At 40.1% G+C, this 23,771-nt stretch overlaps 2 protein-coding genes and 1 long non-coding RNA gene across 6 annotated transcripts in view; 1 reads left to right on the top strand and 2 right to left on the bottom strand.

Annotated features, from left to right (window-relative positions):
* Positions 1–8,078: 8,078 nt before the first annotated feature.
* On the bottom strand, positions 8,079–15,246 carry GPR65 (G protein-coupled receptor 65). Of its 3 annotated transcripts, none has more exons than XM_071745831.1 (3): positions 14,760–15,246; positions 11,806–12,917; positions 8,079–9,598 (listed from the first exon to the last, which is right to left on the bottom strand). In XM_071745831.1, exon 3 carries the CDS (start codon positions 9,559–9,561, stop codon positions 8,524–8,526), a length of 1,038 nt encoding a protein of 345 aa, XP_071601932.1. In that variant the 5' UTR covers positions 9,562–9,598; positions 11,806–12,917; positions 14,760–15,246; the 3' UTR covers positions 8,079–8,523. The 3 variants fall into 3 exon arrangements, with proteins under 3 accessions (XP_071601932.1, XP_071601931.1, XP_071601930.1); XM_071745830.1 differs by lacking the exon at positions 14,760–15,246 and having other exon boundaries at positions 11,806–11,860; positions 12,817–13,973; XM_071745829.1 differs by lacking the exon at positions 14,760–15,246 and having other exon boundaries at positions 11,806–13,973.
* A 1,410-nt stretch (positions 15,247–16,656) lies between these two features.
* On the bottom strand, positions 16,657–18,519 carry LOC139797050 (uncharacterized). The gene is made up of 2 exons (XR_011726261.1): positions 18,354–18,519; positions 16,657–17,727 (listed from the first exon to the last, which is right to left on the bottom strand). It is a non-coding gene; the product is annotated as an uncharacterized lncRNA (long non-coding RNA).
* A 13-nt stretch (positions 18,520–18,532) lies between these two features.
* Positions 18,533–23,771, top strand: part of GALC (galactosylceramidase) — a 36,538-nt gene continuing 31,299 nt past the window's right edge. For both annotated transcript variants that reach the window (XM_071745828.1, XM_071745826.1), the window contains exons 1-4: positions 18,533–18,790; positions 19,723–19,791; positions 21,722–21,785; positions 23,492–23,605. In XM_071745828.1, the coding sequence (XP_071601929.1) occupies positions 18,623–18,790; positions 19,723–19,791; positions 21,722–21,785; positions 23,492–23,605 (415 nt within the window). In that variant the 5' untranslated portion in view covers positions 18,533–18,622. The remainder of the gene's footprint in view (positions 18,791–19,722; positions 19,792–21,721; positions 21,786–23,491; positions 23,606–23,771) is intronic.

Here is a 23,771-nt window from a genome sequence, read left to right on the forward strand (position 1 = left end):
AATCCTTTGAGCAACTCATTGCAATGCATGTGTATCTATGAAAACATTCCAAAGCAAATAAATACAAATTACTTCCTCATTGCTGCTCATGTCTGAGAATATGAGCAAAATTTCTCAACAATGAAAACTGATTATAGATTAGACAGCTTAAGGATAGAATTTTTTTCACGTATGACTTTTGAATGAGACTAATGAAAAGACAGTGGGGAACAATGCTGTAGAAGAAGGGGATGATGGGGTCATGTCATTACTAATTACTGCTATTGCAGTCCTGAAGTGTGTATATTTACTTCCGTTTTTGTGAGATTAGATGTAGATTTTATACTTAAGTATTTGAAAAACGTTGTTACTCAATTAGGTTTTCTATGGATTAGCAGGGGTTTTGTCAGACAATACAGCTCATGTATCATTCACTGATACTGGTATTCCTATAGTCTGATTCATGGCTAAATTCCTAAAACATATTTTTATTTGGTCTAGCTCTTTTAAAGAGCTCTAGCTCTTTTAAATTGTCTTTTATCCTAATTCTCACTGTGGTGAGGGATTTCCTAAAAATAGCTTGTGAACTATGTATCAGTCTGCTGAGTCAACAATACCAGTGAAAGACTCTCAACCCAAGAAAATTACACTCAGTAGATAGTTCAAGACAAAGAAATTAATTTTTTAATTTTAACTAACACAAGCTCATCTCATTCTCTGGCAATTCTTTTCCACCCCTGCCTTTCATTTCAGAGAGGAAAAAAAGTCTTGTTTTAAATAGGGAGTTGTTTTACCTTCCCAACATAGCACCCTGCAGTTATTCATACTGTGTTTATTCCCATATAGTTATTAATATGATGTAATGGCTCTCATTATTCTTCCCAAATGAGAGCAAAAAGAACCAGCAGTGAGACACCAAGAGCTAAAGCAGTGTGCGGGAGAAAACTGTGATGCTAAAAGGTTAAGGATTTGTCCTGCTGGCCCTTGAGGAATGTATATGACAATTTTCCAGTGAGTGTGCACTGAGCAGAGTGCTGAGTTGCACCCACCATTTCCAGGTTGGAAGCTTTCCTGAAATAAAACCCTGACATGAGGTGACAGAAAGAGCCAGAACTCCTCATTGCAGCAATAAGAAGCTTTTCTATTCAAAGGCTAACTTCATATGAGAAGTAAAGCTTCCTGGCTCCACTGAAAGTATTTTCTTCTTATGCCCAAAGAATCGCCATTTTCATTTCAATATGGGTGCACATTGTGAGCTTTAGGTGGGTTTCCTGGCAGGCAACAGAAGCCAATTGAATAATCTTTTATGTAGTTAAAGAGAAAAGCAAAAAATTGATGGTAAAGTTTTGTCTCAAATGGGAATGTTTCATTGTGGCTTTGAGTCTTAAAATTGTAACATCTTCACAGTAGTAGTAAATTTTATAAAGGCAGCACTCTTTTAAATAAGTTTTCTTTAGAAAATGCCAAAAGAAGGTAGTACTGATTTTACAAATATTGTCTTACAAATTATTTGGCTTAAGCTGCATTTATACCACAAAGTGCTCTTCATAATATTTCTATCTGGAGATTGGAGACTTCAAGCAAATGGTGAATTTAAGACCGGTCCATCATTTGAAATTTGGAGGCTGACAAAAAGAGATCTGTAGCCTCGGGAACTCATCAGCTGTGAGGAGAGGTGCTGATGGGTTTGAACTGCAGGTGAAATGTGTCCTTTGTGTCTTGGTGTGACACATCCAGTACGGTGTTCTGGCAGGTGTAGGGGAGCATTACAGCAGCCCTGAGGCAGCACTGGTGGTACCCTGGAACTGGTGCCAGTTCCAAGAATAGAGCTTGGCTGGGATGTGAGAGGAAAAATGCTCGTGGGACAGGCTTGGGAATGAGTGGCTCAGCAGGATAGAGGCTGGAGGAGCCAGCTACTTTTAGCAATAGAGATGCCTGTTGCTTGTATGTAAATCTTTATACTCATATAAATACTGGGAAGAAAGGAGTCCCCATTACATGAAAAAGCTGTTACAAAGAAAACCAGCTGTTAATAAACCCAGGCTGGAGGAAATCTCCCAAGGCTCAGTGTTAGGCTCCTGGGTCTGATGAATCACAGCCTGACAGCTTCCAGCAGCTCCCGGCAGAGGCTGTAAGGATCACGATGGGTCACCCCAGCCTCACGGGAATTGGGGGTGCAGTGGCCACCTCTGTTCCTTGACTCACGTTTCTTCTGTATAAGAAAAAGCATCTTTAAACCAGATTTTTTTTTTTTCTCCTCTTCCATAAAGTCTGGCTCAACAGACAAAAATCGCCACCTAGTGAGGACAGTCTGGCAGCTCACTCGTTTCAGAGAGCCTGCTGGAAATACGATTGAGACAACCGTCTCCATGTAATATTTTGCTGCGTTTCTTTCAGTGAAAATACTACACAAAACTTTGCAAGAACAAAGTAAGCATGTAAGAAAAACGAATTTGCCTAGGTGGCAGAAAAGGAGGCATTATCCAGAGAATAATATGTATCCAAGCATAGGGATTCCTACAACCTCTCACTGCAGTCATTAAGGTGGTTACTTTAAAGTCTTTGGAATGTATTTACAGGGTCTGGAGGTAAGGGCCAGACAATGTCCTGCTCAGGTAGTGCTTCAAAGGTCTCTGAGTTCTTGGTCCCGGTTTCCCTGCATGAATTGCTCATAATAAACAGCATAATTGGCTACAAAATGAAGAAATATCCAGAAGTGGTTTCACTTGTAATTGAGTTAAAATGAATGCACAAGAAAGAAAAGATAAACCTATATGTACCAAGTTATCGGTTTTTTTTGCAAAGGCCTCCAGGTAAATCAGTTTTTGGATTCCTTTGGCTTGACCTGAGTGACTGAACAGGAACTTGCAGTCTGCAAAACTTTCCATATTTACCATATGACTCTTGAAGTTTACACTTTCGTATTATTTCTACCGTGACACACTTCATGGGTTGCTTCCTGTTACAGTGGAGAAATAACTGAATGTTAAGCTCTAAAAAAAATGCACAGCAAATGTATACAACAACTCAGTATGAAGCTATTTCTTAGGTTGGTTATGCTACAGAGAACTTATATATAAGGTTCACGTATGCTTACTGAGCTACCAGTGACACGTGCTCATTCTCTGCATGCCAGGAAAGAGAGCTCACTTCTGCCTGCATGAGGTTTTCATATCAGCACTCACCCACAGTTTGACCCTTTCTGGGTTTTCCTGCTGTACTGCATTCTGAGGAGCAGAAACTTCAGTTCACTGAAAATTATTTATTGTGTTGCACTCCATGAGGATAAGCAAAGAAGACGGGTAAAGCCATGTCTTTATTTCCTCTTTCTGGGAATACAATGAACCTCAGGAATTGCATCATAGGTATTTGGCAGAGTTAAAAGTGCAGGGTTGGAAAAACGCTTGGCACAGGGAGGAAGATTTTTAAACAGCAAGAAATGACAGGTGAGGACAAGTCCTGCAAGTAATAGAACAGATTTGGGGATATTAGAACCAGCTCTTGGGAAAACCTTGTGAAAATTTTTGTTTAAGTTCATTTATATGAGCTTCAGTATCTCACCCAAAAGGCAACATGCCACATCTAGGTGATGTGAAGAGCCACAGAGAAAACCATGAGAAGTCATGAGCTGTTCACCTATCTTCTTTATATTACCTTCATATGTAATGAAGATAACACTAAACACTATGCTTATATATATATGTATATGTAATCGGACACCTGTACAGTCTTTGGGTGTGCTTTTATCTAATCTGTCACCACCTCAGTTGTTCATCCAGCAGTAGATGGACTGAAAAAGATCAGCTTTGCTCGGAAAACAAAAAAAATGGAAAAGAAAAGAACCTTTGCCTCTGGTATTGAGTGAGTCTCTAAGTAAATGGTTGTTATAGAAATAGCATTTCTGAAATTACTAAGTATTAAGTACCAAAACTATGACATGCACAAGGTGTTTAACTCTCTTACCAACACTGGAGCGTCACTTATTGACACTGCTGGTGACACTGAAAGTGTGGCAGAGCAGGCAGGCTTGGGCAGGGCCAAGCTGCCATCCCACCTGGCTCTGGGACAACAAGGAGCTGCCATCTCATGCAGAAGCAAAACCCAGGCCAGTGGGTTCTGCAGCTGCCTCTGGTTCCTGCTGAGCTCAGAGCCACACTTTGGTTTCCTTCCCTGCAGCTTTGTTCTGTGCAAGCAGATTTTCTGCCATTGTGGATACACTGGTCACAAGTGCCCTAAGAGCTCTGTGCTGTGAGGAGCAAATGAACTGGTAGCTCCTTTATCAGCTTAGAAAACAGAGAGCTAGGCCTGTGATGGCACTGATGAAACTGTTAAGTAATATGGAAAGTGGCACATAGCTGAACTATTGCCCAATGCTCCCTTCTTTACTGGCATTAAATTATGAGTGATAGTGCTGAAGACTGCAACAAGACTAATCAGAATTATTTTAGTAGCGTCATTTTCCATTAATGGAAACAAGAAGTGGAATTCAACTCAAATACACACTTCCTTTCATCTTTCACAGTGGCTCTGAAGTAAGTTAGACATGTTGGAAACACAAAAAAAAACCAACAAACAACCCAAAAAACCCCAACAAACCAAACCAAACCCCAAAACAAAACAAAAAAAAGGCAAGAACAAAAAAAAGTTAGTCAGGAGTCTCTGCTAGCCTAAAACCATGGAAAAGAAAAATAATCTGCATCATGGATGCAGTGATTCAGGTGGTGGCTAAGATTCTAGAAAAAACACATTAAGTTGAGTCTGAAATTTCATGAGCTAGGTCATCATCACAGATCACTGAATAACTCCCAATTTATGAAGCTGAGCTATATCTTAATTATTGACATATAAATTCACCTCTACTGTTATGCTGAAAACAATATCATTTGGCACTAGAATTTAACATCCTGTGGATGTTAACCAAATTACCATCACAAGCCCTTTTAATTATCTATATTCTTATTGTATAGATTGGGAACTAAGACAGGAACTAAGGTGACTGAGGCCATACATTACTGCTTTTAGGCACTGTCTGTGAGGAAAATGAAATTTGAATGCACACATTTCCTCTTGTCATTAAACAGACATTTAGATTTTAGATTTTATAAACTCTTTTCTGTAAGGAATGTGCTTTCCTTGGGAAGAGTTCCTGTGAATTTGCACTTGTCTTTTTTGCCTACAGAGCCATTAGAATGCAAAGTGGAATATTGTAACACTGCAATTAAAAAAACCCCAAAAACTAGATGTTCACTGTCATACAATAAATTTGGTCCAGCTGGGGCAAAGTTGGAGAGAATGAAAAGAAGTGTAAGTTTTTAGCTACGTAAGAACAAAGATGTAAATACAGAAATGATTAAGGTATAGGACATGGTAGTCCCTACGTCTACAATTTTCCTCATTTCTCCAGAGGGTTTTGATTTAAACATGTAGCATTTCAGTATAATTTAAAGAATTAGGTACCTACATTTTTTTAATCATAAAGTGATATGACTGTGAGATTGTCTGAGGTTTTTCATGAAACCCAACCTACTGGCCAGACAGCATCATTGTTTTCCTTTATCTTGAAGTGGATCTTCAGCAGTGCAGGAATGTGTTATGGGAAATGATTTTATGAAAAACAGCCACATATACCAATGCAAGCTGTTCCAAGCTATGGCTTTCATCAGCATTTGGTGGGATATTAAAGACTATAAAATCTCAGGACCAAATTTTGAGGAAATTAAGCTCTTCACACATCGTCAGGGTCCTAACTTTAACAACAGACCCTTCAGTCTTTCTCCTGCCTCTTTGGGGTTTGGCTGCTTGTGCTGAGGCCAGTACTGACATGGTGTGGCCATGTCCAGACTCATGTCTTGCTGATCTAGACCTTGCCTTCTGGACTTGGCTTCCTGGCCCCAGACCTGCCTCGTCACTATGAATTTGTGGTCACAGATCTGTTGGCCAACATTGGTTGCCATCAGCAGAGCTTCTCTGTGGGCTTCACTGGGGTGTGTGGGTTCTCAGTGAGGATGCTGCCAAACCTACCTGACTGTCACTCTCAGCTCCTAATGTCCCATCCCTTGTAGAGCAGCCACCTCTTACTAATCCCTGATGCACAATTTAAACTTGACTCCATTTTATTGGTTGGTTTTAGTATTCACTATTTATTAAAAATAAACTAAAAACCCCAATTGAACTTGTTTTCCCATATTTCTGTCATGCAAAAGGTCTTTGAAAGAAAACTGAGGGTTTTTTTCCATGAAGTTACAGTGAATCTTGGTTCTGCTTTCATTCCAGTACTACAGTGAAATTTCACATTCAAAATACACAGGTCAGCACAGGAACAAATCTGTGGGGAAATAACTTGCACTGCTGCTTGCATGTGTTTTACTTCATAATATATAAGAAGTTACTACAGAAAAACAGACAGACAAACAAACAACAAACTTCACATCAAAACAAAATACAACAAATTGAAACAAAGATGAGAACATAATTTTTAGAAAGAAAGGCATAATAGTGAATTACACAGTTCATAGGATCACAGGACGATTCTCGGAAGGGATCTCAGGCAGCCTCCAGTCCAACCTCCTGCTCAAAGGAAGGCTGGACCAGGTTGCTCAGAGCTTTCTTCAGTTTGGTCTTGAAAACCTGTCAGGATGGAGCATGCAGAACATGTTCGTGCAAGCTTCTCCACTGCTTGGCAGTCCTCAGAGTTGCAAAGTTTTTCCTTATATGAACTCTGACCCTTCTTGCTCCAGGTTATGCAAAATATTTCTTGTCCTCCTGCTATGCACTCTTGATTCCATCTTCTTAGTACTCTCCTTGCAAACACTGCAAGGCTGCCAAAGGCTTCTCTTCTCCAGGCTGAACAAGACCACCCTCCTGAGTCTATGAAGTTACCCCCTTGGGATGTGAAATTAATTGCAAGTATTAACAGAAACGAAGAGGAACTCATGAAAACAATGAAAGTGGCTCTTAGTAGTGGAAAAATTTGTAATTTATAAGCAGAGGGATCTTCCTGGACAAATTTCCATATTGTTTGTGACCACTGTATGCTCATCCGCCAAGTACCATATCAGACCTAGAAGTGTGCTGGAGAACTGCTGGTCAAAATCTTTCCACTACACAGACCTGCTGTGCAGGGGGAATTTTTCTGATGGAAGAAAAAATTCCCCATGAAACTGGACAACCACCATAACTAAACATTCTTCCTGGCAACCAACAGAAGTGAAAATTTTGAGAGAGGAGAAAAAAAGGAATCTCCATGGTATTTTAACTCTTTTCAGAGGTTTCAGTTCCTGCCAGTACTAGGGAATCACACTGCTGGTGCAGGGGCTTGAGCGGGAACAGATCCCTGAATTAATAGCTATACTTTTAATTTCTGCTAACTGCAATCCTTTCAAAATATGGATTCTTTTGCTGACATTCTTCTTGGCTATATTTGTTTTCTTTGTTGGTTTGTCAGTATTGCTTGTTTTGTTTGATTTTTTTATAAACTGTCAGACTGAGAGTCCTGGAACTTCTGGCTGAGGCCTCTGGACATAGTTTAGTAAATGGATATAAATCTTATTGCTCTGTTGACTCTCCAAATATACCCACACTCCAGGTTTCAGTCATAATAAACAAGTCTACAGCCTCGTCTTTTACATTGTGGTGATATGAAATCTCACCCTTCAGTCCTTCCCTTTCATACATGAATATATCAGGAAAATCTTCATCCAAATTAAACAACTGGTGGCTAGCATTTGGTTCCTTATAAGTACTTGAAGTAATGAATCTTCAGCTATCTGAAACCCAATACTGATATTGTAATGAAACTGCATGGCATATGTTTATACATTAGAGCATATATATGTTCCAAAGAAAACAAAAGCTGAAAATCTTAAGAGCTTGTAAGTACCCATCCACATAAGGTAAACAATTTTAAGAAGTGGATAATCTCAGGGGTATGCTGAAGGAGAACTTGAGGCACTACTGGAACACAGGAACCATCATAGCAGCATAAATTACACCATGAAAATAGGGAGAGGATTTATCACTGTCTGCTCCTTAGTTAATCATTTCAGTGATCTCCATGTGTGAGCATGCTTTATTCACCCCTATCACAGTACTGGTTTAATTAAAAAAAAAAAAAGAAATCCCTTCTGGGGCTCCTTCGCAGCTAAGTTCTAAGTTTTTACTAAAATTGGAAGAAAAATTAGTAGATTGAGGGGACTTCAGTCTTTCTGCAGCTGAGAACATTTATGTCCAGCACATGGGCTAGCAGCCTGTGACAGGAGGCAGTCTTGTGGGGGATCCTCAGTAATTTTGTCAGCACGTCATGGTCATCTTTCTTCACTGCGTGTTTTTTTGTTGATATTGTGCACCATGCCTGATTTAAAGATATGTATTGATACTCCACGGATTTCACTGACCCTATAATAAGTTATTAGCTCCAGCTACTTGTTCCGTTTATATTAGTATCTGTGGCTTTTGGGGTCTTTTCTAGGTATACCAGGGAAGAATTTTTCTTTCTTTCTTTCTTTCCCCTTTAGGTTATCCGATCTGGATTTGAATTGTACTTGCTCAGGCATTTTTGACAGTCTCCATTTCACAGGGAGTTCTGTAGGTGATCAGAGCACTGCTTTTTGTAGCAGAGCTGCACACAGCGTGGTCTTTGGCTTGGTCTCCCTCACGCTTCTGTAGGCACAAGCAACACCTGAGCAAATTCAGTATGTCTGTTCGTGCAGTTTCACTCACAAAGCAGTAAAGAATCGGATCAGCGATGCAATTCAAACTTGTGAAGGCCTGTGTGATTCTGTAAACCTTATAGATCAGCTGCAAAGTCTGTGGGTCGGTGGTGTAAGGTTCTTTGATGCTGCGAATAAGCAATATAACGTGATAAGGTGTAAAGCAAACAATGAAAGTAACTGTGATATTCAGAATAAGTCTCCTCACTTTCGTCTTCTCTTCATCTACTGTGGCCTGGTTACACCTCACTACTTGGTAGATTTTATAGTAGCAAAATACGAGGATTATCAAAGGGACCAGGTACCCTGAGCATATCCGGAATAAATTTATCTGAGCCTGCCACCATTCCAGGGGGTATTTTTCATAGCACAGCGTATGATTAGTGAAATTGCAAGGATCATTGAATACGTCTTTGTTCACCAGGATGGCTGAATTTAAAAAAGTTTCCAGAAGCCAAACAATTACACTGACAATCAATGAAAATCTTCTTGTGCGCAAGTGCTGGAGCTTCAAGGGGTGAACTAATGCCAAGTACCTGTCAATAGAGATGCAAGCAAGGAATGCAGTGCTCGTGTAGAAATTCATATACATAAGGAAGGCAGAAATCTGACAAAGTGAGGCAGAGAGCCTCCAGTTATCTCCATTCCAGGCGTAATCAATCCACAGAGGCAGAATCAGAGAGTACAAAAGGTCAGCCAGGGATAGGCTGAAGAGGTAGACTGCTAACTCATTCTTTTTCTTCACTTGAATGCAAGATGCATAGAGGGATATGCAGTTGGTGGGAATGCTGATCACCATCACAGTGCTGTATACAAATGGAAACAGGTACTTATCCAGGGCGTGATCATCATGGCACTTAGCAGTGTGGTTCATTGTCCACCCCAAGTAGTATCTTTGGTCTAACTCCAGCCTGGGAGCAATAAATAAATTAATTAATTAATCCCTCTGCAGTCTGATGGGACATCTTTTGTTAGTTCTTCACAACCTGCTTGGTAAGACTCCAGCTTTCTGTTAACAAAAAGGGAAACTGTCAGCAATAGTAACATCTCTGTGGAGTTTTTTTGTTTGTTTTAATTTTTTTTTCTTTGGGGGGGGTTGCTTCTTGGTGCGTCTCTTCATTTTTATTATTATTTTTTTTAGAATAATAATAATAATAATTTAAAAAATGTGTTTGTACAAAGGTTTTAAACTCTCCTGGAGTTAGGAGTGCCTAGGAAGAGGAAACTAAATGTAGGTGGGTAATGTCAGTCATATGCAAGCTTCAATAGCAGAAGTAGATAAGTAGTTAAAACACTTCCAGACTGGTATGGTCCTGAAATCCCAGGTTCCCCTTGTGGAATATTCAAAAGAGACCAGAACATGCATCACAACAGAAGTGCACCTTCTGGTAAACTGGTGAGCAGAAGAGAGTTTTAGTCATACAAATATCACAGGTTTCTTATCCCAAATAACCTCCCCCCCTCTAAGTCAGTGGAGAGACAGGAATAGAGACAGGGATTCAGGTACTGCTAGACATTTGGCTCTGCTTACAAGAGGATAACGTGTGGCTGCTATGTCTCCCTGTGGCAAATCACTCTCATCTTGTTGCATCCTCACACTTCCCTGCTTCCCTCCTGTGTATGCAAGCCCCCAAGAACTTGCCATCAACTTTGCTATTCCAGCAAAGCTTATTGCATGTCCTAGGAACCCTCATGTGAAACCCAGCAGGCTACTGGGTTCCTGCATGCACAGGAGAATCTGGCAGGGTGTCACTTAGACTCATGTGGGGTGGAAACTCTCTGTGCACATTTTTTGATTTACACTTCTGTCCTCTAAGAGTTTCAGTTACCATACATGAGTTTACAAAATCAGTAGCAGTTTAACACATCTTAGGCACTACCAGGGCTGTGGGTGTCAACAGCTTCCACATTAAAATACCAATAAAATAGCAGCCCTGACTAAAGCAATGGGACTTGAGGGGTTCCATTCTGAACCTTACAAGCACTTATAAGAGCTGACCTTTTATTTAGGAGGAAATTCTTTAGTGTGAGAGTGGTTAGAAACTGGAGCAGGACGCCCATGGAAGTTATGGTTGCCCCATCCATGGACGTGTTCAAGGCCAGGCTGGACAGGACTTTGCGCAACCTCCTGGTCTAGCAGGAGGTTGAAAGTTGATGATCTTTAAGGTCCCTTCCAACCCAAATCTTTCCATGATTCTATGATTAAGTAAGAAAGGGTGTTCAACCATAGCAATGAGACAGCTGATACTAACTGATTATATCACAGCTCTGATAAAGAGTAATTCTTTTCTCCAAAGATCCAATTGTTAAGTTCAGGAAACAGGAGAATGGGGAATATCTGTTTTGGTTCAGTTCTACTGCCTAACATACTTGGTGCTTCAGAGACTGTCTGTGATAACTCATCTGTGGTTTGAGCCTAGACTGCCAGCAGACAAAGTAAAGAGATTGCAGAACAATTAGGTTGAAAAACAGCACCATCTACAACTGTTCCTGGATAGGAAACAGTTCAAACTGAAGACAAGTTGGTGCAAGGATTTTCTCATATGGGAGGCAAATTCATTCTGCCATTTATGAGTTTGATTCACCTGTGTGTGCGCAGGTTTGTGGCACTGTCAGAGAAAGCCAAGTTAGTTTATTGTCTCAGCTGAGAGGTTATTATCTGGATTTTTTCTGTTAAAAAGCCCAAACATGCACACTGAGAAAAGAAAGAAAAAGCCATGACAAAAATATTCAGAAAGCACATATTTAATTTTACCAGACACTGCTTTATTTCATCAAGTGGCTAACCTTTCACAATTACAGCTAAATTTATTTACAGACTGGAAAGACAAGGAAAATTATTGAGCAGGACTTGCCCATTTGGTCCATTGAGCTGCTTTACTTGCAAATAAACCCTGCAGTGTCTGTATTTAAGACAAACATAAGATGTCTGCTTTTCAGTGTGGTTTAATGAAACCACATGGTAAATAGGGCATTATAAACCTACCAATATAGGTAAGTATCACAAATTAAAAACCTGGCTCTAGAAATTGGGTCCCAGGGTTTTGCTGACTCACTTCTCACCAAAATCAAAGCTAACATGCAGACTGACCAGATGACTAAAATATAAAATACCTACCTCTTCTTCTAATCCCATTTTAGCACCTCTTTTCCTCTGACAGGTCTCTTCATGTCTAAGAGAGAAGCAGCATGTGTATAATGTAGCAAGTGTATGAGGCAGTGTTTACTTGTCGTGTGACTGAGAAACTGGAATTCCATCTCCCTCCCCCACAAACTCTTTCTCTATTGTTAGCTGACTTGTGATATTACAGACTCATCATCATTACAAGCTCCCAGCTTGTCTCTGTGTTACTGGCAACAGCTGCTCTCACAGTTACCTTTATCGTCCCTTTATTATCTACTCACAGACCAACATGCCAATTGCTTCATATCACCCACCTATTTTTCTCCAGCTTTTTACTTTTATCTCGTTGTTTCTGAAAGATTTATTCTGTTGATCTGACTGATCATAACATAACCATTTGTTCTTTCACCGCATTTGTCTGAATAAACTGCATGTTCTTTGGGGCAAGACCTTGCATTGCTCTTGAGCCATCTGCCTTAAGGAACTAATATCTTAAGTCATAACTGGTAATGGCAGGCTTGGATGCTGAATATGGTATTCAAAGAAGAGAGTTGAGATCACATGACATTTGCCACCTTTGTAATTTTAATTCTGTTCTGTTGTATCATGCCCACAGGCCACTGTAGCCCATGCTTTTCTATTCTATTTAACCAGTATTATCATTAGTTTCTATGAACAAAGCCTGGAGGCTGTCTAAAATTCCCCAGGTTATCCATGTCCCAGTTTTGATGACACATTGACACTGCAATAATAACAAGAAGTGTGTCATTCTGACATTTATTGATGACCTAGGCTGAAGTGTGTCACGGAGCCAGCAAATGAAGTAAACCACAATGCATGCTGCAGTTTCTTGCACAGAAACATAAAAGCAGAAAGCACTGTTCTGTCCTGATTGCAACACATTTCATTACAGTTACTTGGGGCCTTCGGTCAGGGGAAATATCATATTACCTTACTAAGTTTTTTTCTAAGTAGGACTATGCAATGCAGAATTATTTGTCTTACCTGAACTCATGATCTGCAGAATTTCCAGGTTTTCTCTCAGCTACTGAGCATATGTCCTGGCTTTGCTCTGGAGGATGGTACTGAGTTTTTCTCACTGCATGCTACTTTTTAATTAAAAACTGCTGAGAAATTTCTGTTTAACAATATATTCTAACCACACAGTCTAACTGTTTGATTTTCATGGTCCAAACCCACTGTGATTAATTCTGTACACTTGTGACTTATTTTTGAGACTTGTTTTAGTATCAGATGTGTTTCAAATGAAAAAACAAATCTCAACAATAATTTTTTTCTTTTAGATATATTATTCAATGATTACCACTGTCTCTGAGTTTCTTTGATATTTTGCTACAGAAAACCTGCTCTGCAAGAATTCTGAAAGAAATCAGCAAGACATAAAAATTAGAGAACTGAACTAGCAAATGCTACAAGTAATGTATGCAAAGAAGCCTGTAAAAGAACCCTTGTGAAAGTTTCTAGAGAAAAGTACTCACTACATCTTGTATTTGTATTGCTGCATTCCTACAGTATGGTTTTCAGATTCAAGGAGAGCTTATGTAACCTCTCTATTTATGAGATTCTGAGAGTAATGAGTTAAATATAAAGTTATACTTCCTGAGCACAAGTACAAAACAATATCTCATGCTCTCATCAGTAAACCACTTTCTAAGGGAAGAATGGAAAAGCTTTATTTTTCAGATAAATAATTCTACTACAGTTGAAGAATGAAGGAAAGATGAAGAAGACTGCAAGGATTTTGTACTGTTAACAGAAAAAAAAAATTAAAACATTCCATTAGCTAATAATCACCAATTTAATTCTGGAAACATCTGAAACTGATGTATTTCACCCTATATTTCATATGTCACTTCATAAAATGGCAAGTTGCTGTAAGCAATATTCGTTATAATGTGGTAAGTACTTAGATTTTTAGATAAGTTTCTGGAGAAGAAAACCACACTGTGTGACCTAGTGCAGTAGCTGCTGGTTTGGTGCTATAAGGTGGAAGGACAGAAGGTTTTCTTGATTTTTCTCTCAAAGCTCTTTCAACAAAGTAGACTGCTTTGTGTTCTGAAGGTAAGTTATGGTGCTAAGCTGACTTTCTCACATTTCTGTTTAAAATAAACAGCATTTTTCCTCATGCAATAATAAATTTCTCTCCCCTACAGGCCTCCATGAGATTGTGTAAAGACTCAGACAGGTCTAAAAGAGCTCAGTCTTTTTAACTTTAAGATACATTTTATGGTCTGATTTATAGAGCATAAAATTCCATTAACATGACCAGATAGACAAAAAAGGCTATTTTTTTAGGGTGTAGGCCATGCAGGAGAGTATTATTGTGCTGTATCTTTATGTGCATCATGTTTTTCCCTATGCATACAGAGAGATGCTACACAAAATATTTTCATGTACATGATACTTAGGATTCTAGGAAGCTGCTTTTAGTAAGGTGTATTTTTCTGCTAAGATTGAAGCATTGTGTATAATCATATCAATATAGCTGAGTACTTTGTTGGTGCTATCAAATATGAAAAAGCAGTAATAGAAGAGCTGCTGGAACCTCCTGTCAGGCCTCAGGCATTTTTTTTCATTTTTTCCTGTGAAGACAGGACAGCTCAGAATCCCCAAAACCCACCCCCAAATACTGTTCTTTTCCATTATCCCTTCTTCTCCTAAGTAACAGGGATTTTGATCACAGCAGTACCATTACAACAGTGAAGAAGGCATGTCTTTCCTACTCAGTATTTTGCTGTCATTTGCCTTTTTTTCTCATGTTTCACCCTTGCTGGGAAGGCAATACTCCTTCTCCCAAAGCAATAATTTCCAGCTCCTTTTGGGTCACCAGATTCTTGTCTGATGCCAGCATCACATCAAGGCAGAGCCAGGTTGAAATCTATAGAACATAAATTGTATATCTGGCTTCTTGGATTTTGAACACTTACCTAAGCTGCCATGTGTCCCCATGTAGCAGTTTCACTGTGATGCCATCAGCAGTGTAACCCCTGTCTGCTTCTAAGAAGAACAACTGCCTCATCAGATAAAGCAACAGGAAGCTGCTCTTGAATACACCAATGAGGCAACAGCTCACACGTCTCTTCATTTTTTTTGTGTGTCTATAGTTAATCTAAATTTATCTATGTGAAAAAAGGCAACTCAGTTATGTAGAAGTATGCACACACAATGGTACCAACCTTGGTATATCTAGGAATACTTTCAGTCAGTTTGCATAAGCTTCATTGAAAATATTGCCTAAATACATAAGTGAAATATATTATGAATCTTTTATCTAGGACACATTACATTCTAAAGAGAAACCACTCCACAGAAAGAAAATACCCTGGTGTATGCATGTACTGAATTTCACTTCCTTGTGTGTATATATAGATACATATATATGTTAAAAACATGGCTTTTTTTTTTTTTTTTTTTTTTTTTTTTTTTTTTAAGGACTTGCCACTTGTCTTTCCCAACAAATTTATCACAGAATCAAATAAGAATCCACCTAAAAGCCAATAAAAAGACATCAAAATTAGTTTTGGAGTTTGTCCAAAAAGAATTAGTGATTTTCGGGATGTGTATTACTGATTCTCTTTTCAGTTTGGCCACTGATAGGAGAAAGTTTGTGAACAGTTCTAGTTAACAGAGGAGAACAGAATTTTAGGCAGAGCATCAGGTTGCATACTTACATATTTTTATATAAACTGACTCTGAGGATGTAGGCAGCTTTCACAGGAGTGATTCTTTTGGCAGAAAATGCTAATCAATTAGACAGTTAAAAATTGTTACACAAGCAGTTTCTCTTTTCCCTCTGTGATCAAAAGTATTTATCGTGTAATCTGATTTTTATTCTTAAATTCTGTTTGTAACAATTCAATTCAGCTTCTAAGAAACTGAAAAATTTTCACTTTAAATGTACACCTATTGGGTAATATAAAAACTGGCTTGTTTGATGATTCAGATGCCGAGGAGAAATGAAACAGATAAGCAAATTTAAAAGCTCTAAAATAGGACATACTGACTTCCTTGAGAAAAATACCAGGCAGCTGTGTAATATTTAACCACTGGATGTAGAGATTCAGTTCCTTCTTTTTTTCCAGCCAGTACCAGGCTTTTTCATCCACAGTTTTTCTACTGATATGCTTGTTATATGGAGCCTAAATTATCAAATAATTCTATACTGTCTGCTGCTGAACTGGTATCACAGTGTCCCCCAGTTTGGTGAAAGGGAGGTTTTCCAGGCACTTGGTTAGATTAAGTTTCAGTCAAATCTTTAGTTCACTAAGCAAAAATCAATTAGATTAAGTCCAGTTTGACACTTTTCACCTGCCTTTTCCTGACAGGGTACCTAGTAAGAACAATGCCTAGTGAGCTGGTTCTTCTGCTTAGGGTTCTTATCATTCTTGGAAACAAAGAAACATAGTGGACATATTTCTTCTGTTCTTCACTGAAACAATTTATAAAGGGACTGAAAGATCAAAGGAAGTAAGAGAAGAGATGATATATTTTATACATTCTGGAAGTAAAGCTATATGCAAAAAGCAGCTATTGACTGTGTCCATACAGAACAATTTGCAATTTAATTTCTGAGGAAAACAGCACTGGGAAAAAAAATTAGCAGTTTTTCAGGTTTGGGCTTAGGTATTTTTTTGTTTGTTTGTTTGTGTTGTTTGGTTTGGTTTGGTTTTGGTTTTTTGAGGTTTGGACATCTGTGATGTCTCAAATCACCCATCTCAGAACAGACATTCTTCGGGTTGGCTGCTATTAAAGTACTATCAAGAATGAATAACTGAAATACAAAAGCATTAACAGTGAAACATTATCTACAAAAGAAGCAATGAGTAAGTTCCCAGTAATTTTATTTGTTAAATTTGGGCTTACAAAGCATCCAGATCACATGTCCTTGGATCATGGACAAAGGTGTAAAGGAAAAAAAATCCCAACAAACAGGTAAGAAGCAAGGCTGATATTCCTAATGCAGAATAGAAGTCCTGAGAATCCTACCAAAATATCCTCTCACCACCAGAGCAGATGGTAAGAATGTTTTTGTATAACAACTGAAAAGAGGAGGCACTGAGTACAGCATTGTTTTGGTGTCTTGAAAGTTGTCTTTAGGCTTTTAGGGCCCTATAAGTGAGCAAGAAACTGAACTTCACAGCTGAATCCTTTGACATGAGATAAATTGATGTGCTAAGAAATTATTAAAATTAACCAATTAATAATTCATTACAGTTTTACAAACCTTCCAGGTGTGCAAAACTGTACAGTCCACTGGAACAAATGTGAATTAGGACATGAATGAGCATTCTACCTCTGCCACTGACTCACTGTAGCCTTGAGGAAGTCACTCTATCCTTCTGCAGATAATAATGACATTGTATAGCTCATTTGGGTGTGAGCAGGTTCATTAGTTAATGCTTGATATTGCTGTAAAGTGTAAAATGTTTTGTAAGGGTTTGGTATAGTTATTAAAAAAGAAATAAACAGGAAACGTCAGCTGGGTAATGTCATCACTAAGACATTATTAGATCCCTCAATGACATGGACAAGAGAGGCAGTAGCTCGAATAGCAGCATTCTTTATGGACAGAAAAGTACAAAACCTGGGCTTTCCCAGGGCTGTGACACACAGCCTGATGTCAGGCACTGCATCTCCTGCTGGCTCCTTCCTCCTTTAAGCACATGCAGCATTGCCTCTGACCAAGGTCACCAGACGGACAGTTTCCTTTGGAGGTTTTTTATAGGATAATAAAGCTGATCGCCAGTCTCCTGATTACTTTTCCTCTGAGACCAATTCTTTCGAGCTGGAGTCTGAGGGAACACCGGAGCTATCCTCAGGGAAGCTTTTAAAATGTGGCACGGCAGCACCTCAGGCGGTCTTTATGCAGCTGCCTTGCGGTGTGCCCCACGCAGGCTGTAAAACAGAAAGGCTTGTTCAGTCCTGCTAGCAGAGCAAGTCAAACCCCACTTTCAGGATCCCTCTCTGGAGTCTTGCTACTCAGCTGTGGATCTAACTGGGTCCAACTGGGATTCCCAGGAAAAGCCCTGTGGCCGCCAGCCCCATCCTTCTCCGGGGCAGGGCCTCTCCAGACCTGGCCCTGTGCCCCACAGCCACTCCCTGCCCGTTCCTGTGCAAGCAATTAAAGGTCTTTTTCATAACGCACTGGAGTTTTCGCCTTTCAAGTGCTGATTTTTTGGCTTCTTTATGAGAGATTTGTTGGCAGCCTGCAAGTGTGACAAAACCGGTAAACTGCCTGCTGGGAGCGGCCTGGGAATGAGAGATTCTTAGGGAAATATCCCTTCTCTCCCAGGAAAACAGTCAGTTTGGTGCAGCTCCCGCAACCTGTCTGCTGAAGCAGCGGTGGATGCAACTTCCCCGTGTGCTTCCCGTAAAACCCTGTCCCGCCGTGACGCCCACACCCCGCCTCGCCTCACAGGCCGGCAGTTTGCCCGCACTCAAGATGGCTCCGGAATAGCTTCACTCGCTCTCTACTGCCCAATTCCAGCATGTCGGCACGCTTACCACCAGCCGGCACTTACTTTGCCATTTCTCAAAATGACACCCGCTAACTTCAGCCCGGGGCGGGGTGGGGGCAGGGGGCTTCCCCTAAGGGCCGCAAGCCGTGCCCTCCCTTCGCCGCCATTTTGCTGTTGGGAAAGGCGAAGGCTGCTTGGGCCCCGCCCCTCAGGTGATTGCCAGGTGGCGCCGTCACGTGACGCGCGGAGCCGCGTTGCTGTAGGGACCGGGCGGCGCGCGCGGGACGCTGTCGGCGCCGCGGAGCGGAGCGGGTCGGGTCGGTTCGGGTAGTATGGGGCGCACGGATGTGCTGTGGGTCTGTATCCTGCTGGGCTGCAGCTGGGGACCCGGGCCTCCCGGGATCGCTACCGCGGCGTATTTGACGGCCACCTACATGCTGGACGATGCCGGCGGTCTGGGAAGGCAATTCGACGGGATCGGGGCTGTCAGCGGCGGCGGGGTGAGCGGCGCCGGCGGGTGGGTGGCTCCTCCGGTGCTGGGGTAGCAGCGGACACCTGGGAGCGGGATTCTACCAGTGGGAGCGTTTGGTGCCTTCGGTGCAGGCCCTCGGGGCTTCAGCGGGGCTGGGGGTCTCTGGTGGGAGCCGTGAGTCGTGGGGGAGCGGCTCTGAGAGGAGCAGGGAGAGGTTTGGGGGGGAGGGGGGTAGAGAGGGAACTCTGAGGGGAACCGTGAGGGCGGAGGGGAGTGGGTCAGGACGTGAGTAGAGTTCTGAGGGGGAGTTCCGGAGGCCCTGAGGGGAGCTGTGCGGGCAGTGGTCCTGGCTGCGAGGGAACGGGGTCCGGCTCAGCTGCATAGTGGGTTGGGTCCGAGGGCCAGCAGTGTTCTGAGTGCAGTTGGAGGAGAGCTGGGTCTGGGTGGGTTTTTCTGTAGCGGGTCTTCCTAGCTACTTGTCTGGATGAGTTTTGAAATGCTGGAGAAGCCAGCAGTCGGTGTACGATGTCCTGTGGTCCAGCCAGCTAAGCCATGAGATGCAGCTGCTTACCCTGCCTGTGTGTCCCGGGAGCTCCCGTTCCACCCGGTAGATAACGTGACCCAAAACAGGGAGATGCGAGTAGAGTGGAAGAAACGGTGCTGGGAGGAAGCTGCATTTTTCTTGTGATGTCTGTGGGATCTCTTTGCTTCTCTGTTCTCTGCAATCTCTTTGGACTAAATTGCAGGTAGCAGAAGCACAAGGCAGGTGCAAGCTATGAAACCAGAAACTCGTGACTGAAGGGTTATAAGGCAATCTTCATAGGAGCTTAGTAGAATTGTTGATCCTGTAATTGGTTTTCTTGGTTTATTAGCCATGTGAAAGTCCTAGGCTGGCAAACTGGGATGTACTTATGTTTGAAAGTTAGATTTTTGTATTTTCATGTTTTCTTTCAATTGCAGGCCACATCTAGGCTTCTGGTGAATTACCAAGAGCCTTATCGCTCCCAGATTTTAGATTATCTATTCAAGGTAAAGTCTGTTTCACTTCTACAAAAATGTAGAGTTACATGCAGAATTACTTATGGCGTAATGTTGAAACTCCTGTAGTATATTCAGTGCTACTTGAAATTAGACAAACCTTTAATTTTAATTGCTCTTTTTGGCAACTGGCAAGTTTTTCAGGAGCTTTTGTCTTAAATCTATTATTAAAATTCCTTTGATTCCATTGTGTTTTCACAGTATGTTTTAAAAAAGTAGATATTCCACATATTTTGACCCTCCATGTGATCTTAATGAGGATTAAATTGTTGTTGTGGCTAAAATGAGGGGTTCAGCTGCTCAGAGTGGTTGCAGGAAGTAAGTTTTGAGGCAGGTGTTTTTTTTTGGGTTTTTTTTTTTTTTTTTGAGTATGGATGTCTTCACATAAAGTGAAAATGACTGCAGACTGCATAACTTCAGTAGCATGGACTTACTTTAGAAAATCTGTGAGCATTATCAGCTTTTAAGCTGCTTTAGTTAGCAAGTGTAACCTATGGAGTTACCCAGTTTAATATATAGTAAGATTATTGCACTGGACAGTAATAACTTGTTTTGCTTTTGGCACTGCAAATTACTCTGCTAGAAGAGGATGTCATGTTGCTTTCAAGTAGTGTAATCCAGGTAGTTGGAAGGGAATAATTTACCACGTAGTTGAAAGAATTGGTCTTAGGAGGTAAAATAATGTATAATGTGTGACTGGGGGATCAAAACCTTTATTTTCTGGGGACCGAAGCTGTGTGTTACAAATAAGAGGCTACTGAAGGAATCAATATGAATGAATTAAAAAGAAATCTAGCTGAGAGATCACAATTTTCAAAGATTTTTTTACATGTTTTGACAGCTTATGAAGTTTTGGTAAAATGAGATACCTAGGATGGTTATGCCTTGCCTCATTCTCCTTGTCTTTTAATTTCATTCATCTTTCATGATGGATATGGGAGTGCAAATTTATTAGAAGTTTGAATGAGAACAATCACGAAGAGAAAGGGTAAACTAGGAATATTTGCTTCTAAGTTGAAAACAAATTAAAAAAACCCACAACTTGTAAGCAAGCAAACTGTCATTGATGCAGAGTATTTTAAATCAAACTGTATTCTCGCATCCTAAAACCTTTTTTTGGGTGCCAGAATTAAACTGGGGTGATTCCATGGAGGAGGCCCGTTCATTAGTGCTTATTAAGATAATTATTAATTGTAACTTCTGGTTCAAGCGACTCTTAAACCACTAATGGCTGGAAGAACGTACTAGACATAAGATCACCTGTATGAACTTGAATTTTATATTCTGCTCTATCAGTTAGATGCCAGGGGAACAGGAGAGTGGATTAGGCAGCCATTTGTTTCTAGTTTGCTGCTATTTTCTCTCATCTTTCTGTCTTTTGATTGATAGCAGATTATTTCTGACCTGAATACATGCTCTTTCACATAAGCAGTGTAATCCTTTACACCAAAGAAAAAGGTTTTTTACTGAAATATGAACTTGAATAATTTGATTTTAGAAGAAGCCAAGCATGACTTCTAGTAAGATTAAAAATACTGCTGTATTCTGTTAAAATCTAAAAATACTGTTGTAAATCTGTCAGTTTGACACAGGCCCAGCAATTAAACCGAATGACAGTCTCTCATATAACCTATGTTCTGTTTTAAAATTGCTTCAGTATTATCTGGAGCATAACCAGTTTAAAATCTGCACAGTTGGGCAGCAGTGTCATTAATGGTGCAAGAGTAAAGGAAACTGACTAAAGATCTAAAGATAAGAGTACTATTTATTTTGTTTTCCTTTTGAAGCAGAATTCTGTGTGATCTTGCATTGCATCTATAGTGGGAGTTTAAAAACATACTGAAAAAATTGTGTATTTATTTATTGTGGCTTTCTTGTTAACAGCAGGATTCAGATGTTTTTTTTCTCTCTCTTTTTCTAGCCAAATTTTGGTGCTTCTTTACATATCCTCAAAGTAGAAATTGGAGGTGATGGGCAATCAACAGGTATGGATATTTTTGTGACCAGGTTTTAAATTCTTATTGCAGTGATGCTGCAAATAACATGTCCTGCATTTGTCACTTTTGCTGAAGCATGGAGATGCATTCTGTAGTTGTACTGGAGCTGCAGATAACATAAACAGTATCTGCTAACTTGAAGAAGATAAATGCTGATGCTCTCCGGAGACCCTTCTTGCTGCCATGTGGTTAGTAGGTTGCCTTCTAGAGCATATGAGTTCTTTTCCCCCTCCCTTCCCAAGATTAAGGAGGCTCTAGAATTTTTCTGCATTGTAGAGTATTTCTCAGACAACAGTTTTGCAATACAAGCACTGTAAGACTAATGTAGGACTAAATAGGATTTTTTGTTTCCCCCACCCCCAATGTAAATTTTGGCCCCTTTAAGAATAGACTTAAAGCAGACTCTGTTAAGAAATAGAAAACAGCATCAATATTTGCAGCATTTTGTATATATATTTTTACATGTCTGTTTGTGTAATTAGATACTGTTTTTTGCTTCCTTGGTTTACTTAAGAAAAATTAACACAATGAGAAGTATTATACTGGTTTAAGAGCTTTGTGATTGGTCAGCAAATTGATGGGTAGAGCAATTCGTGGATACAAAGATGTTCTCTTCAGAAAATCTTTCTGCCAGTTAAGGAGAATGTAACATACTTGTGTGATGCTTTGTGGATTTTAGAAGAATGGTGAGATGTGGATATCTTAACACATTGAACTGCAGGTCTTATTCTGCTCTCAGAGGTGTCTGGAGTGTGATGGGAGTCTAATTTTGGAATCTGATTGTTGTTCTACGTCTCTGACAAATAGAATTTACAAATAGTCCAGGATTGGTAAGGTAAAAAAAAAAAGCCAATCTTGCATTCTGGAATGAAGTGTGCTGTTTCAGCAAACAAGCAAACCTCATCAGAAGAGATCTCCAAAACAACTAGGCATATAGTTCAGCATAAGTAATTCTTACAGTTGCATGCACAAGTTACTACTTGACTTTCATGTGTAATGACCTCCCATGCAACATGGATTCTTGTTCATCTTTCCAGTTTTACCTTTGCCTGAGGGAATTCAGGTTACAGCCTTCCAAAAACTCTTCCTGCAGTCATGGAACACCGTGGAAATCATAAATGAGATCGCTTACTATAAAATAAAGAAAAAAAATCTCTTCCCTGTTGTGTAAAACTTCATGACAGTTCCTTTCTTTTCTCTCCCTGGGCTTGCTTTGCACAGAAAACCCAGAATATAATCTTACTTTGTTTGCTTTTAATTTGGATATAACCTGCTTCTATGAATGTGTGTGTCTCTTTTGTCTGTCTCCCCACACCCTCAATCTTAATGCTGTGACTTTTATTACTGGTTGTTGGGATCACGCTGGTCATCACTATAACTTCAGTATTATGGTAATTTTGGGGCAGAAAATTCCTGATAGTTAATTGTGCTCTGATCTTAAAAGCAAGCATCCCATAAAAATAAAAAATGCTAAGTTTATGCTAAGTTAATTTGCTAAGAATGAAGGGTGGCAAGTCTTGTGTGTTCCCTCCCACTACTCATTTTGCTTTGAAATACATACCAAAGAATGTGTGAGCCATATTGGAGATATGTCCTTGCATACTGTGGCAGTGAGTAATGCAGAAAACTTTACACTGTGTAACAGCTTATGACACAGTAGATAATTGTGAGCTACCTGTCTCTTTGCTTCCTAGATGGTACAGAACCCTCCCATATGCACTATGAAAATGATGAGAACTACTTCCGAGGCTATGAATGGTGGCTGATGAAAGAAGCTAAAAAGAGGAACCCCAAAATTAAACTGATTGGTAAATTGCTTTAAGCCTCAGGATTTGAATACTTTTACCCCTCTAGCTAAATTATATATATGACCCTTAATTGGTATATCTATTTTAATGGGCAGATGTTTTGATGCCTCAGTAGACAAAGTAGAATCTCTAGTATTTGGTGAACTTTCATTGATACTTCACTTAA

Source organism: Heliangelus exortis, chromosome 5 (genome assembly GCF_036169615.1).
Source record: "Heliangelus exortis chromosome 5, bHelExo1.hap1, whole genome shotgun sequence".
Lineage (NCBI taxonomy): Eukaryota > Metazoa > Chordata > Aves > Apodiformes > Trochilidae > Heliangelus > Heliangelus exortis.